This window comes from Pantherophis guttatus, chromosome 6 (genome assembly GCF_059756535.1).
Source record: "Pantherophis guttatus breed Tessera chromosome 6, ASM5975653v1, whole genome shotgun sequence".
Classification (NCBI taxonomy): domain Eukaryota; kingdom Metazoa; phylum Chordata; class Lepidosauria; order Squamata; family Colubridae; genus Pantherophis; species Pantherophis guttatus.
In genome coordinates this window covers 77,433,881-77,450,879 of record NC_142068.1, presented here as the reverse complement: position 1 = coordinate 77,450,879, position 16,999 = coordinate 77,433,881, and the positions used below count along the sequence as shown (strand labels likewise).

The window sequence follows — 16,999 nt, the reverse complement described above, 5'->3', positions numbered from 1 at the left end:
TCTCAAAGAATGCCTGTCCATAGGTTGAGTCTTGTATTCACAAAACCTCTGCAGTGGGAAACTTAGCTTCTTGCTGTTTATCCTCACCTTTATCCACAGTCCCTTTATCATTCTGGCTTCCCTTATCTCGTCACCCCAGTTAAGTGGGCAGACTTCCAAAAAAAATGTTGAAATGCATCCATCCCACATTTTCATTTTCTGTGAAAGCGAATGTGTCCCTTTCAGAATCCAGAAGTATCATTGGATCTAAAAATGATTCTGGAAATGGGATGTCATCTCTGAATAAGTACAGGTAGTCCTCGACTTATGGACATTTGTTTAGCGGCCATTTGAAGTTACAAAGGCACTGAAAAAATTGACTTATGACCAGGGTGAAATGCTACTGGTTTGCTCCAGTTCGGGCAAATTGGTAGTGATAAAAACTACCGGTTTGATCAAACTGGTAGTTTAAAAAAGCTACCGGTTCCTCCAAACTGGTATTTCCGATGATCAGCTGTGCCGCACGGTTTAGCTTTGCTAGAAAGCAGGAAATCCTGCTTTCTACCGAAGCTAAATCGTGCGGCACAGCTGATCCTCTTCCTCACTGTTCTACTTACCTTCCCAAGCCTCCTTTTGGTGCGCACTGTGCATGCCTGGCCAGCAAACTGGTAGCAAACCAGTTCAGATTTCACCACTGCTTATGACCATTTTTCACACTTACAACCGTTGCAAGCATTCCCATGGTCATGTGATTAAAATTCAGACCATTGGCATATTTATGACGGTTGCAGCGTCCCAGGATCATGTGATCCCCTTTTGCCTTCTGACACGCAAAGTCAATGGGGAAGCCAGATTCACTTAACCACCGTGTTACTAACTTAAGAACTTCAGCAATTCACTTAACAACTGTGGCAAGAAAGGTTGTCAAATGGGGCAACATTCACTTAATGACTATCTCACTTAGCAACAGAAATGTGATCGTAAATTGAGGACTACCTATCTTAATCTTTTTCTTTACTTCAGTTCTTTCAAATACTACAAGTTACTTCCATAGTACTTTGTAGTAGCTTCGTGCCCTCTTTGTTGCATCACTTCAGAAGTGGTATTCAGCTGGTTCGGACTGGTTTAGGCAAACCGGTAGTGGCTGGCACTCTGCCGTCCTATTTAGCCACATTTTCTAAGCTGCGCACATGCGTGCAAGCTGCGTGTGAGCAAAGAGCATGTGCGGAAGGCCACGCGCATGCACGGAAGGCGAGAAAAGTGAGTGTGAGCACATGTTCACATTTTCGGTGTGCGGCGAACCGATGGTAAAATTATATAAAAACCACCTGTGCATCACTTAGTTATCCCAACTTCCTATTTTATATTTTAAGAAAAGGAACAGGAGAAGGAAAGATTCACAGATTGTTTGACAGGCACACTGGGGCACCTAAGGGTACATCAGTTCAACCAGAGTTTATGCAACTGCCTAATTTAACTGTCTGCCTGAAGGAGCTGCAGTGTGACAAGTGGAAAGATTCAATAAAGTACAACTGAATTGTAATTTGGGCAAAGTCCTTCATCATGAAACACAGATAAAATGGGACCCTGTGTGTATTTAGCTTCTCAGCTATCTACTGTGAAGGTCATTGTGATCTGTCATTCTGCCCTTTCCACTTCTTTCAACATTTTTTGGGAACTGATTAAATGTTACAGACCAGGGGTGGATTCTACTTACCTTTACTACAGGTTTGCAACGGGGACGTGCGCGCATGCACAGAAGCATCTTAATGACGTCGGGGTCAGTGGATGGAGCCTTCCGCCAGTTTTACTACCAATTCTATCGAACCGGTCCGAACCGGGGGCAACCCACCACTGTTACCCATTTCATGGCTATACTAATTCAACAGGAGCTACTCACCACTAGTGAAAGAGTTAAGAGCCTGTAGTACGGTGGACTAAAGCACTGTTATTAACAACTGCTGCTTGCAATTACTGCAAGTTCAAATCTCACCAGGCTCAAGGTTGACTCAGCCTTCCATCCTTTCTAAGGTGGGTAAATTGAGGACCCAGTTTGTGGGGGCAATAAGCTGACTTTGTATAAATATACAAAAGTATGAAGGCTATTGCTTAACGCATTGTGAGCCGCCCTGAGTCTCCGGAGAAGGGCGGCATATAAATTAAAGCAAAAAAAAAAAAAAAAGAGTTGAACACAATGGTGAGTGTAACTTTCATAGTGACATTATGTAATTTCTGATCATTCCTATTATTCAGTTATGTAATTTCACACCAGTTCTCCTCCCTGGGATGCTTAGGAATTCCAACACAAAGAATGCAAATTTGGGAAACAGCTCCAGAATGCATTTTCATGCCTGCAAACCCAGGTTTGTGACCCTAGCTATTTTGAAACAAAATGCACAGGTACAGTCTATGTAGTAGCTTGCTCAATAGTAGTAACTGTGAGAGGGATCTTGGAGTCCTAATGGACGATCATTTAGATATGAGCCAGCAGTGTGCAGCAGCTGCCAAAAAAACCAACACAGGTCTAGGCTGCATAAATCAAGAGCACGTGAAGTGTTAATACCACTTTATAATGCCTTGGTAAGGCCACACTTGGAATATTGCATTCAGTTTTGGTCGCCACGATGTAAAAAAGATGCTGAGACTCTAGAAAGAGTGCAGAGAAGAGCAACAAAGATGATTAGGGGACTGGAGGCTAAAACATACAAAGAGCAGTTGCTGGAACTGGGTATGTCTAGTTTAATGAAAAGAAGGACCAGGTGTGATATGATAGCAGTGTTCCAATATCTCAGGGGCTGCCACAAAGAAGAGGGAATCAAGCTATTCTCCAAAGCAGCTGAGGGCAGGACAAGAAGCAATGGGTGGAAACTAATCAAGGAGAGAAGAAACTTAGAACTAAGGAGAAATTTCCTGACAGTTAGAACAATTAATCAGTGGAACAACTTGCCTCCAGAAGTTATGAATGCTCCAACACTGGAAGTTTTTAAAAAGAGGTTGGATAACCATTTGTCTGAAGTGGTGTAGGATTTCCTGCCTGAGCAAGGGGTTGGACTATAAGACCTCCAAGGTCCCTTCCAACTCTGTTATTCTATTCTATTCTATTCTATTCTATTCTATTCTATTCTATTCTATTCTATTCTATTCTATTCTATTCTATTCTATTCTATTCACCCCTAGTTTTCTGACCTGCCTTTCAAATCACTCAGTCTACCCAAACCCTATGTAATTTCTGCACTACAGGTAGTCCTCAACTTACAACTGTAACTGAGCCCAACATTTATGTTGCTCTGAGACTTTTACGACTTTTCTTGCCACAGTTGTTAAGCGAATCATTGCCCTTGTCAAGTTAGTAACACCGTTGTTAAGTGAATCTGGCTTCTCCATTGACTTTGCTTGTCAGAAGGTCACAAAAGGTGAACAGATGATTCCAGGACACTGCAACTGTCATAAATATGAGTCAGTAGCCAAGCATCTGAATTTTGATTACATGACCATGGGGATGCTGCAATTTCAGTGTCGTAACTTTGAACAGTCACTAAATGAGCTGTTGTAAATTGAGGAATACCTATAGTGAATTACAGCAAAGCTGTAGCCTCTTTGTAGCAGATTTGGTTATAGCTGACATGAAATAAAGGCTAGCTATATTATGATTATTTGGGCAGAACAATAATTGAATAATTCTAGACTGTGCTATATTGTAATTAAATGGTATGGAAATTACCTTGGATCACAGTTCCAAGAATTGGCATCTTACCATGCTTTTTGTGTGTTGTAGAAATGATGTTTGTAGGGAACACCAGTGAAGGGAAGATGCACTAAATTCCACCCAGACAGCGTAAGAAAGTGTTCTTACACTTAAGATAGTATAAGAAAAGTTTTGACGTCTGAGAAATAAGAGAGCATTTCAAAATATGACAAATAGAGATCATCACATGGTGATTTCAATTTTATCTGGTCAAAGAGCTGTTAGTCCTTCAGTTAAGCAAATCGGAGTAGGGGAAGTTCAAAAAAATCTTTTGCCCAAAACCCTTTGCCCGTTCTTTCTCAGTTTGTCAGATATGAGCGTGTTCTGCCCCAGCTACGGACCCCAAAGAACGCAGCACACACAAAGTCCGTTCAAACCTTAGTTTGCTGAATAAACCAGTCTTTTACAACAATGGCTGTTAATTAATTGCATTAACAGCCGCCAAGAATTCAAAGAATAATAACTGAAAGCTTACTATGGTTGGCAGAATGCCCTGAAGCAATTTGCAGGAAGCTGATAAGATAAGCAAGACAAGACACGAAGGTATATGAACTAAGTTGTTCCCTGCAAATTGCTTCAGTTGACGTTCCTCCTTAAATAGGCTAAGGGAGTGGCCACTTAGTCCCAAGCCTTACTCTCGAGGAGACCTCCTCCTGAGGAGCCACTCCTGCCTTTTGGAAGCTCTGCGCGCCCGTGCATCGAGAAGAGGCTCCTCCTCTTCGTCCTCTTCATTTAAGGGAGCTTCTGGAGGTTCTGAAGGCCCTGGCTGAATCCCCGCCTCTGGCACCACATCTTCTCCAGCCTCCTCATTGTCCGACTCGAGTGCCAGCTGCACAGGCTGCTGGCGCAGCACCACACCAACCTCCTCGCTGTCTGAATCAGCTACTAGCTGCACAGGCCGCGTACGGGCCACAACAGAGCGCTAATTAAATGACTTTATTCCTCAGTTCAACCTTGACTGAATTTAAATGGCATCCTGAGTGATAGGTTTTAAAAGGAGAAACCTGTCGTAATTTCATTTCCAAACGAAGTCAAACTTTTAGAGAGCCTCCCTCTGGGAAAAAAAAAATAATAAGGAATGTTGGCCCTTGTTCAAAAGCATTAATCTAATCAAAGTGATCTTTGACTCGGACCAGTTTGTTTGCATTTTCTCAGCAAACAAATCAGCCAAAGCTACAACACTTTCCATAAGTACCAATGAAGTAACAAAATTAATCACCCGGCGCTCTTTAGAAGAGCACAGAATCCTACAAGTGGCATACCTATGAACCACAACTTGTTCTTCTGATAGTCTTCACCCCCTCTTTGCTTTTTGTCGCTGTTTTTTTTTTACCAGCTATGTTATATGAAGTTTTTTCTCATTTTTGTGAGAAAGGCGAGTTGATTTGCCATCATCGACCACCAACTTTTCCTCTGATAAACTGAACCCCAAACTCTGCCTTGTGCTGCCTCAGATTTATTTCCCCCAAATAAAATAATTTGGGGAAGGAGGTACAGGCAGCACCAGAATTGACTACAGATAGTCCTTGACTTACAACCATTTGTTTAGTGACTGTTCCAAGTTACAACCGCACTGAAAAACATGACAACCCAGTTCTTCACACTTATGACCGTTGCAACATCTTCATGGTCGCGCAATTGAAATTCAGGCACTAGACAACTGTCATGTATTTCGCATTCCCACGTGATTGCCATTTGTAACCTTTCCAGCTGGCTTCTGACAAGCAAAGTCAATGGGGAAAGCCAAATTCGTTTAACGACTGCACCATTCATTTAACTACTACATCGATTTGCTTAACAACTTGGCCCAAAAAATGGGGCAAAACTCACAAACAATTGCTCAAAACTCACAAAAAATATTTGTTGCTTAGCAACAAATATTTTGGGCTTAATTGCAGTGGTGGGATTCAGCCGGTTCAGGCCGGTTTGGGCAAACCGCTTGTTAAATTGCTGGCTGGTCCCGCCCTTTCCTGCCCCACCCCTTTCAGGAGACCCCAGGTGCCCCATTTTTGCTCCCAGGAGGCTGTAGGGAGGCCTACTAGGCCCAAAATAGGGCCTGGGGGGCACCCCCCCCCATGGCCTGTTTTTGCTCTCAGGGGGTGCAGGTGGCCAAGTGCTGCCTGTCATAAGTCAAGAACTTCCTCTATGGAGGATACATGTCCTGGAAAATCACAGGTGGTTCTTCCCTGGCTTGGAAAAAAAAAAAAGCTTGCACGGGAAATATATCGGGCTGGGCTGGTGGGATGGCATCTTCTCCCTAAAAGCATTTGTTCCAAAAATCTCTTTTCTTGTTTTAATTCTAGTGGGAGGCACAGAGAGTCTTTCAGTGTACACCAGGAAAAAAGAGAGGCCTCCTTTTACAACTGGCAAAGTTTCCACGTCAATCCCCCTCTTGAGACGGAGAAGGGGATGAAAGCAGGAGAGGGTGGGGGGCGAGTCTGCACTGGTTATTCGGGGAATAAAAAGGGCCCATTCAGAAGAGAGGTTGATTGACACTCGCAGTTTCTAAAGAGAACTCAGCTTGCTCCCTTTCAAACCTATCTGGATTTGAAGCACCGTCTCTCTGGACCTTCGACACTTCAGGTTTTCTGTTTTCTTTCTTTTTTTTTTCATTTGGCTGGCTATGAACGATTAATCATTTGCTCTTCCTTGTGATGTGTGACTTGGGGATAGGAAGTGAGACGGGGCTGTGCCCACATAATATGGGAATCTCAGTTCGGCTGAGTCTGCGTTGAAAGGACAACCTTCACTGCCCTCGTCCCGGCTTGGTTCTCTGCCCATCAGTGCTTTCAATTTTTGCACCCGCAAAACACACCATGAAGTTGCAAGCAGCTTCCCGGTATTCCTGGTGGCTTTTCTTTTTCTTAGCTGCTACAGCAGAAGGTAAGAGACTGAATATTGTTATTTTAGGGGACAAGAGGAAAATGGAGCATCATGGGAAATTACCCCAAACTTTTGATGCCAGCCACTCTTTGTAATGTAAGATCTAAAAAAAAATAATAATAATGTTTCTGATTTCACACCCCTGGATTAAAAGCTTTGCTTCTGAATATTGCTGCAAGCTCTGAGCATGTGACTATTATTTTCGATTCTTCACAAATGGTTGATTTGCTGTGGACATTGCATAGAATTGGAAAACCTAAACCCCCCAATTGAAATGCTAATTAGAAACGGAGAGCATTGAAAAGATAAGGTCCACAGGAATTATAAGTACCTAATTGCATCATTGCATGATGAAACTAAATGTTTAATTTATTAAGGGGGTCCTGGGACCTAAACTTATTATTTGGTCTCAACCAATGTTGAAAAATAAAACTGATGTGGCCCAATCAAACTAAAGGATATCTAATAATCACAAATGTCGGCCAAAGTTATGCTGTGCAACCCTCTACGTACCTTCGTACCACACCTTGCTTCTGAATTCATTGGGACTTCTTATAGTTTTTTAAAAAATAATTTTTTACTATAAATAAAAATGAAAGTAAAAATTCTATCTATCTATTTAGAGATAGAGATACAGATGATACAGATAGAGTAGATTGACTCAGCCTTCCATCCTTCCGAGGTGGGTAAAATGAGGACCCAGATTGTTGGGGGCAATATGCTACTCTGTACACCACTTAGAGAGAGCTATAAAGCAGTATATACCGGTAAGTCTAAGTGCTATTGCTATTGCTATGTAGAATAGATAGATAGATAGATAGATAGATAGATAGATAGATAGATAGATAGATAGATAGATAGATAGATAGATAGAGATGGTATGTATGTAGGTAGGTAGATGATAGATGATACAGATGATAGATAGATAGATAGATAGATAGATAGATAGATAGATAGATAGATAGATAGATAGATAGATAGATAGATAGATAGATATAGATGGTAGGTAGGTAGGTAGGTAGGTAGATGATAGATGATACAGATGATAGATAGATAGATAGATAGATAGATAGATAGATAGATAGATAGATAGATAGATAGATATAGATGGTAGGTAGGTAGGTAGGTAGATGATAGATGATAGAGATTATAGATAGATAGATAGATAGATAGATAGATAGATAGATAGATAGATAGATAGATAGATAGATAGATAGATAGATATAGATGGTAGGTAGGTAGATGATAGATGATAGATAGATAGATAGATAGATAGATAGATAGATAGATAGATAGACAGACAGACAGACAGACAGACAGATGATAAATAGATATAGATGGTAGGTAGGTAGGTAGATGATAGATGATAGAGATGATAGATAGATAGATAGATAGATAGATAGATAGATAGATAGATAGATAGATAGATAGATGGTAGGTAGGTAGATAGGTAGGTAGATGATAGATGATAGAGATGATAGATAGATAGATAGATAGATAGATAGATAGATAGATAGATAGATAGATAGATAGATTCTAAGGTAGAACATGGTACTCATGCTCTCCTGATTTCTAATCCTGCACCTATAACCACTGTACCACATCGGCTGCCATGATTGTGATACGTATAGTATGCCATATAAGCCCACAAACACAAATTTTCTGAGGTAACTCATAGTAATAAACAAAACCTTTGACATGTTGATCGCAAAAACACCGTTTCCTGATCTGTTGACCTCCCAATGTGCTGGATCTCAGCTATTTTAGGATTAGAGCAGATGAGTTCCAAAACAGTTGGAGGACAGGAGTTTGCCAAAAGCTGACTTAAAGGTACTTAAGAATTGTTCCTTTCTGCATCTGTGTTACTTGCTCCTAAAACTAAATAGCTATTGGTGATAATTAGGGAAGGCATTGTATTCAGTGTGGGTTTCACAGTAAAATGTTGAAACATAGTTTTTGAAGTAACACAAAACTAAGGGTACAGGAGACTTCAGCCATTCTTCCAGCAAGCTATGTTGCTGAGGACATCATGTGAAATTGTGTATGTTGTGTTTTAATGGCATAATGCTTGCTCAGGCTTAGCCTGTTGTGTGAAGCCATTTCTAGCTTATTCAATAAACGTACGATTAACACAAAACACGGCTTAGAAAAATAAGTGAACCCAGGCTAACCATTCTTTTCTCACATATCAATGACTCAATAGTCATGTATCAATGATAGTATCAATGACTCAACGTCTTATTTAAAAGTTTGCAAGTTACATCAGCATGAGACTTTTTGTTTATTTTTTACAGGAAACTTGGAAACGCCTTCTTTCGGCTCAGGAATTCTCTATCAGTACCGATACTCACTAGAGAGCCAACTAAGTTTCCTATCCAGGCCAACTTTGCAGGGAAGCAAGCTTCAGGCAGAAGTTGTGGTTGATGTGAATCTCTTGTGGAGCAACACCGACAATGCAGGCGAACAACTGCTCCAAATCCAAGTTAGTACTGCTCTTCTGCTTTCTTGGTTTTTCAGCTTCTGAGGAAAACATGGCCATTCTATAGACCAGGGGTGTCAAACTCACGTCGTCACGGCGGTGTCACATGACATATTGGGTCTTTTTTCCCCTTCGTTAAACTGGGCATGGGCGTGTCTAGTGCATGACGCATCCCTTCCACGGGCCAGAAGTTTATAGACCCTTTGATTGTATTTAACTCTACTCAGAAGATACATTCCTTCCTATCAGCTCTAGGCTTCTAAAGAGCTATTTGCCAAAAAGAAAGACTTAGCTTTTACTTATTAAAATTTTAACCCACCTTTTATTAGTTTGTAAGTAACTAAAGGGGACCTGGGGGCTCAATGGCTAAGATGCTGAGCTTGTCGATCAAAAGGTCGGCAGTTCAGCGGTTCGAATCCCTAGTGCTGTGTAATGGGGTGAGCTCCTGTTATTTATCCCAGCTTCTGCCAACCTAGCTGTTTGAAAGCAGGTAAAAAATGCAAGTAGAAAAATAGGGACCAGCTTTGGTGGGAAGGTAACAGCGTTCCATACGCCTTTGGCACTTAGTCATGTCGGCCACATGACCACGGAGACGTCTTCGCACAGCACTGGCTCTTCAGCTTTGAAACAGAGATGAGCACTGCCCCCTAGAGTCGGGAACAATTAGTACATATGTGCGAGGGGAACCTTTACCTTTACCTTTAAGTAACTCAAGGCAGCAGATATACATATTTCTCCCTGCTCCTGCTATTTCCCCCACAACAATCCAGTGGGCTAAGAGAGAGTGACTGGTCCCACAGTCACCCAGCTGGTTTTCATATCTAAGGCCGGACTAGAACTCACAGACTCCTGGTTTCCAGGTCAGTAATGTAAACTAATTACGTATAATGCAAGTCTACTCATTTAATAAAAGTAGGAATAAAATTCTTCACAATGAAACAGTGGTGACCCACTGCCACAATGGCACAGATTTTAGAACTGATGAAAAAGAAGACAAAAAAGTAAGAACACAATCCTGTTCTCATTTATCTGGCTATCATTATTGCAAAATGAGCACTGTTGGATAATTCGCCATACCGTCATTCCATACCTGCTTCTGACTGGACCATTTGTGACCTTATATTTATTTATTTAGCATATGACATATAGTGTCAGGGAAATCTACACATGGTAGACACACAATGCAGCCTAGAATGCTAGTTCATTCTGTTCAGTGCTTGTGCATCTATCCTTGGTACACTGTGGGGGACAAACTAGCTTTATATCAGCTAACTAGTGGCATTCGTGTTGCTGGTTTTTCTGGGCTCCTCCGCCATTCTCACCTCACCTCGCCTCACGTCCACCAGGTGCCGCACCAGCTTCTGTGCTCCGCACCCACAAATGCAGCTAGGTTTTTCCCAATGAAATAATACCCATTAATTCACTTGCAATATTACATGCTGTTTAACTGCTGAGTGGGTAGACGCTAGGGATTGAGTGACAGGAGCTCACACCATCTCACAGAGCCAGGCTCGAACCACTGGAGTACAGGCCAATTCTGGCCAGCAAATCCCCTATTTGTGGCCTAATTCTACATATCTAAGACTAAATACAACAGGGGTGTGAAACTCGCGGTGTCACAGCGGCATCATGTGACATATCGGGACTTTTTCCCCTTCGCTAAACTGGGTGTGGCCAGCGCGTGACACATCTGGCCCATGGGCTGGGAGTTTGACAGCCCTAAAATACAACTATAGTTTGAACATCTGCATTTTTCCTTATTTAGTTCCATGACTTACGCATCAATCAAGATTTGGAAAAGGAGGATCAGACTAGCCAAGGCCATTCTGTAAAAGGCTCACAGAATGCTACCGAACTCCAGCAACCATTTTTCCTCCATTGGAATAAGGGAAAGGTATGTAAATATTTCTCTACCTACCAGCAGCTGATGGCCCCTTTTCATTCGGACTTGTTTCTGTGCCGTTTTCCTTTCAGCTTTGTGTCCAAGCACATTTTTTGGGAAATCCATCTTCAACTGCATATTGAGACCATAGCATTTAGTACACAAGAATGTTACGGTGCTTAGTAAGAAGTCACTCCTTTCTTGGATGGACGAGCACTGCTTTTTTTTTTAATGGGAGTAAGATTGATATCAATGGGCAGCTCCAAGAGGTGAAATGCTTTGAAGTCTGCTACCGGTTCGCTTTGCTACCGGTTCGCTTTGTGCGCACATGCGTGGTGCACACCAAATGCGTGCTTCATACATGCCAAATGCACACTTCATGCACACCAAATGTGTGCTTTGCGCGCATGTGCACCACAGACAATATCGCGCAGCACTGAAAAAGGAGGATTAAGAAGACTTTTCTGAGTCTGAAAAGGTAAGTAGAACAGGGGAGGGGACAGCTGTGCCGCACAGTTTAGATTCGCTAGAAAGCAGGATCTAGCAAATATAAATCGCGTGGCACAGCTGATTGTCGGAAATACCAGTTTTCCCAAACCGGTAGCATTTATTACTACCGGTTTGGGAGAACTGTCCGAACCAGTAGCATTCCACTCCTGGCAGCTCCTGATTCTTCTACTACCAAATGCATCAATTGCTCCATATTCTCATCTTGCCTTCCTCAAACAGTTGCCCTTCAGTTGAATTGAGATGACGGGTCCTGAAATCCTCAGCTAACTCCTCTAACACAGGGAGGGAGCAGGAGGAAGAAGGAAGGTGTTTTTTTTTTTTTTTTTGCTTTGATTTATATGCCGCCCTTCTCCGGCGACTCAGGGTGGCTTACAATGCGCTAAGCAATAGCCTTCATACTTTTGTATATTTATACAAAGTCAGCTTATTTCCCCCACAATCTGGGTCCTCATTTCACCTACCTTTGAAAGGATGGAAGGCTGAGTCAACCTTGAACCTGGTGAGATTTGAACTTGCAGTAATTGCAGGCAGCAGATGTTAATAACAATGCATTAGTCCACTGTGCTACCAAGGCTCTTCCTATTACCACAGTGAATTGAGATGGCCTCTTCACTTGATCTGAGTGCTTCCTGCCATTATATCCTGCTATGCATCTCTTGCTCACTTTGTTATTCTTTCTTAGACATGCCCAGAGGTGGGCTGCTTCCGGTTCGGACCGGTTTGGCCAAACTGGTAGTTCCGACCAGCGGTTGGGCCCGCCAACCCATCCCAGCGCTATCATGTCCTATATCAGGGGTGAAATGCTACCGGTTTGGACCGGTTTGGCCAAACTGGTAGTGATGGTGGCAGATGGTTTGGAGAACTGATAGCGACGGCTGTCCGAGGCTCTGCCCGCCCGCCCGCCCGATTGTCGTTACTTCCTGGTTTTAAACAGGAAGTAAACTGATTTTTACCCTCTGCGCATGCGCAGAAGGGTTTGCATATGCACAAAAGGTCCATGCATGCATGTGACGTGTGCATGCGCGTGAGTGGAGTGAGCGCACGCATGCGGCGCGTGCACTTCCGGACCAGTGGGAAAGGTAAGTAGATTTCACTCCTGTCCTATTAATCATGTTTTTGGTGCCACACGCATGCATGCGCTAACACTTTCGGTTCTGGGCGAACCGGTTGTTACATTATGTGACGCTCACCTCTGGGCATGCCTCTAAAGTTGACTTTCACCTTGCAGGTCGAAGCTTTCTACGTAGCCAAAGAAGAGAACCCTTTAATTTTGGAATTGAAGCGAGGTCTTCTCAGCCTTCTCCAATTTCAGACCCATTCTGGAACAGTGACTGAGGTACAATATAAGGTTTCACTGAACTGCGTAGCATCTTCAATTCTGATATCTCTCTACAGGTAGTCCTCAATTTACAACCATAATGGAGCTTGCCCATTTACAATCGTAAGTGATAATGGTCCTAAAGCAGGTCACACACAGGCCCGATTTTATGACCATTGTTACAGCAGTCATTAAGCAAATGATCATTAAATGACGCCATGGTAATTAAGTGAAGCAGGGGTGGGTTCTAAATTTTTTTACTACCGGTTCTGTGGGCGTGGCTTATTTTGTGGGTGTGGCTTGGAGGTCATGCGACTAGGTGGGCGTGGCTAGCTGGTCAGAGTCATTTCTGGAAGGTCCTCGCACTTATGACCAGTCCTCGCACTTACAACCCGACTCATTTGTTTGCTTTTAACACTGATCAGCTGTAGGACGGCCCTTTGAAGCCCCGCGACAAGAGTTTAAACAGTTTTTTTCCCTCTAGTCATCAGCTGGGACTCAGGAGGCAGCAATAGATTGGGGGTGGGACCAAATAAAAGGTAAGAATAACGTGGGTGGGGGGGTGGGAGGGCAGGGGGGAGAACCGGTTTGGTGACGTCATATCGTCACCGCTACTGGCTCGGCCGAACCGGACCGAACCGGGAGGAACCCACCACTGAAGTGAAGCCATTGTTTGATCTGGGGGAAGTAAATGCTTCAGCAAAAATGTTGTAAATTGTGATCATGTGACCATAAGATGCTACAAACAATTGTAAATGTAGGCTGGTTTCCAAGTCACATGACCATGGAGAGCAGCTGTCAGAACTTTGGAACTGGATTGTAAGTACCCTTGGGGTCTGTCATAACTTTGTAAGTCATATGTCTGGTCATAAATTGAGGACCACCTGTATTAACAAGCCCATCATTTTACCTGACTACTGAATCTAACTATCCTTCACCTTTGCTAAAAAAGTGTTTTCATACATTGAAATAAGTCAGGCCTTATGCTTTAGGCCAGTGGTGAAATTCAGATTTTTTTTACTACTGGTTCTGTGGGCATGGCTTGTTGGGCATGGCAGGGGAAGGCTACTGCAAAATCTTCATTCCCACCCCACTCCAGGGGAAGGATACAGCAAAATCCCCATTCCCTCCCCACTCCTGGGGCCAGTCAGAGGTGGTATTTGCCCGTTCTCCGAACTACTCAAAATTTCCGCTACCGGTTCGCCAGAACCTGTCAGAACCTGCTGGATTTCACCCTTGGTTTAGGCAAGATTCATGATGATTTGAACAATACTAATCTATAATGATCATTCATTCGATTCATTGATTTCCATTTACATGGGCTGCTTTTCTTAAATTCAGTACTCTGCACAAGTTAACAATATTTTTAAAAAGCGCAAAGCAGAAACAAGCAATGACAACAAAACATATAAGCCACAGCTAGGCTAAAGGACACCTCATCAATAGTAAGTCAATATCACCATTGTAGATTATGCTTCCAGAAACAGAAAAAATGTAAACACTGAATAAATGGCACTTATCACAGGCATATGTTGCTAATCCCAATGATAAAAAAACTCCCTAAAATTACACTATGAGATCACAGAACAAATCCTGCCCTTCCATACAGAAACAAGTAACTGTTTTGCCCTTTTCAGATATCCTTTCATTTTTAAAAGCAAGGACGATTATTTCCAGATCCTAGAGAATCAGTTTCATTTTGTGTGGGAATCTCTAAGTCCTCCATTCCTCTACCCGCAATAAAATACCTTATCCCACCAGACTCCAAATTTTGGGCTTAGACAATTTAGAACTACACCGACTTCAGTCTGACTTAGCATAGTACATAAAATTACCTGCCACAATGTCCTATCTGTCAATGACTACTTCAGCTTCAAGCACAACAATACACGAGCAAATAATAGATACAAACTTAAGGTAAACCGCTCCAAACTCGATTGCAGAAAATACGACTTCAGCAACAGAGTGATCAATGCCTGGAATGCACTATCTGACTCTGTAGTTTCTTCCCCAAACCCCAAAAACTTTAACCTTAGACTGTCTACTGTTGACCTCACCCAGTGGTGGGTTTCAAATTTTTTTACTACCAGTTCTGTGGGTGTGGCTTGTTGGGCGTGGCAGGGGAAGGATACTGTAAAATCTCCATTCCCACCCCAATCCAGGGGAAGGTTACTGCAAAATCCCCATTTCCTCCTGATCAGCTGGGACTCCGGAGACAGAGAAGAGATCGGGGCGGGGACAGTCAGAATTTTTACTACTGGTTCTCCGAACTACTCAAAATTTCCGCTACCAGTTCTTCAGAACTGGTCAGAACCTGCCCAAACCCACCTCTGACCTCACCCCATTCCTAAGAGGTCTGTAAGGGGTGTGCATAAGTGCACCAGCGTGCCTACCGTCCCTGTCCTAATGTCCCTTTTCATGTATTCAAATCACGTTTATACTTTTACCTGTTATCTTATATATGCTTGAGAAAATAAATAAATAAAATAAAATAAATAAACATTGGAATAAAGTGGATTTAATATAAATTCAACCCAGAATAATCTGTTTTATAACAGTTCGTTTATAAAGTAACGAACTTAGCAGAAATGGCGAAAATTTCAGCATATCTGAAGGACTATACACAAGAAAGATACGTATCGGAATGGAGAAGATGGATTGATTATATTCAAAATAAGTATCAGACAAGAAAATATCAAATAGCTTATGAATGAACGTTAAATATTAGAAGTATTATGTTATCTATAGTGGAGTTAAGGTTTCAGGGGGGGAGTTAGTAGTCTGAGGATAAGTAGGTTAATCTAGTTTATGATTGTTAAATGAAATACCTTGTATTTTACTCTGGGAAGTTTGGGGGGGGAGGGTGCGATGAGGGGAGGGAAAGGGTGGGGGGAACATGGGGGGGAAGAAAATTCTTGTTTTTCTGTAAAACTTTTCAATTAAAAAAAAATAATCTGTTTTATAACAAGAAAACCAACATGGTGTATTGCAAAATAGCCAGAATTTCACAGGTAAAATCTTTTTTTAAAAAAAAAACAAAGCAGAACAGATGTTTGAATTATATAAAGGGCTAATGTCACATCTGCTATTTTAATCACAGTACACTCATTTTTATTGTTTAGGAGGACATTTCCGGGAGCTGTCAGGTTACCTATGCTGTCTCTAAGGATACTGTTTTGAAAACAAAAGACCTAGAGAACTGCATAAGACCGAAATTTGGATTCAGCACAGCTAACAAAGCAAGTCAATTTCTTTTGATCACGTTGTGTATTACGGTATACATATTTCAGATATACTGCAGTCCAGTGGTGAAATTCAAATTTTTTTTACTACTGGTTCTGTGGCCATGGCTTGGTGGGCGTGGTGTGGCTTAGTGGGCGTGGCTTGGTGGGCATGGCAGGGGAAGGATACTGCAAAATCTCCATTCCTCACCCCACTCCATTTTTTTAAGGATTTAAATCAGACATTTTTTACCAATATCACTCTGTGGCTCAAACCCAGATTCATTAACACTACTTTTTAAAAAAAAAAAATGATTTGCAAAGTAATGCTTGACTGTAATCAATCGACATGTGGGTCGAGTTTTTGTATTTCTCTCTGCCAGAATGCAGTATGGGAGGGTTTGGTGCTCTCTGAGCTTGTTGTTTGCTTGCTGACATTTCTTTTTCTTTCTTTTTTTTAGACATGTTTTATTACATTTTTCTTTTACATACATATTTTATGAACAGAGAATTGACCGGGTCACATATTTTACAACTTATAACATAGTTATGTGTTAATTTTTATCATCTATTCCAATCTTCTTTTTTATTTTTCCAGATACAATTTACATATTTCATTTTCTGCCATAATATTCTTTTTTCTCTATTTTTTTCTCTTATTTTAATCTCTTCTTAATACTTAATATATAAACAGTATCACCATCTGCCCTTAAATCCTAATTTCTTAGCATTACTTCAATTAATTATCTTATTTCTCCATTTATAAAATATATTTCTTATAATCCTCATCACATTTTTTGGTTATAAACAATAAACTTCATCTTATTCAATTCTTACATTGAAACCCTTTAACTTAAATGATTTTCCACATCTTATCTTATCTTCTTAATACATAATAAGCCATATCACTCTCTGCCCTTAATTCCTGACTTCTATTATAGCATCCATTAATTATTTTATTTCCTCATTTCCAACATATTAT

The 16,999-nt window shown here is 41.6% G+C and overlaps 1 protein-coding gene across 1 annotated transcript in view; it reads left to right on the top strand.

Annotated features, from left to right (window-relative positions):
- Positions 1-6,027: 6,027 nt before the first annotated feature.
- Positions 6,028-16,999, top strand: part of LOC117670675 (microsomal triglyceride transfer protein large subunit-like) — a 32,744-nt gene continuing 21,772 nt past the window's right edge. Inside the window, exons 1-5 of the mRNA XM_034426021.3 lie at positions 6,028-6,607; positions 8,902-9,089; positions 10,852-10,980; positions 12,707-12,814; positions 15,919-16,035. Coding sequence (XP_034281912.2) covers positions 6,541-6,607; positions 8,902-9,089; positions 10,852-10,980; positions 12,707-12,814; positions 15,919-16,035 — 609 coding nt within the window. The 5' untranslated portion in view covers positions 6,028-6,540. The remainder of the gene's footprint in view (positions 6,608-8,901; positions 9,090-10,851; positions 10,981-12,706; positions 12,815-15,918; positions 16,036-16,999) is intronic.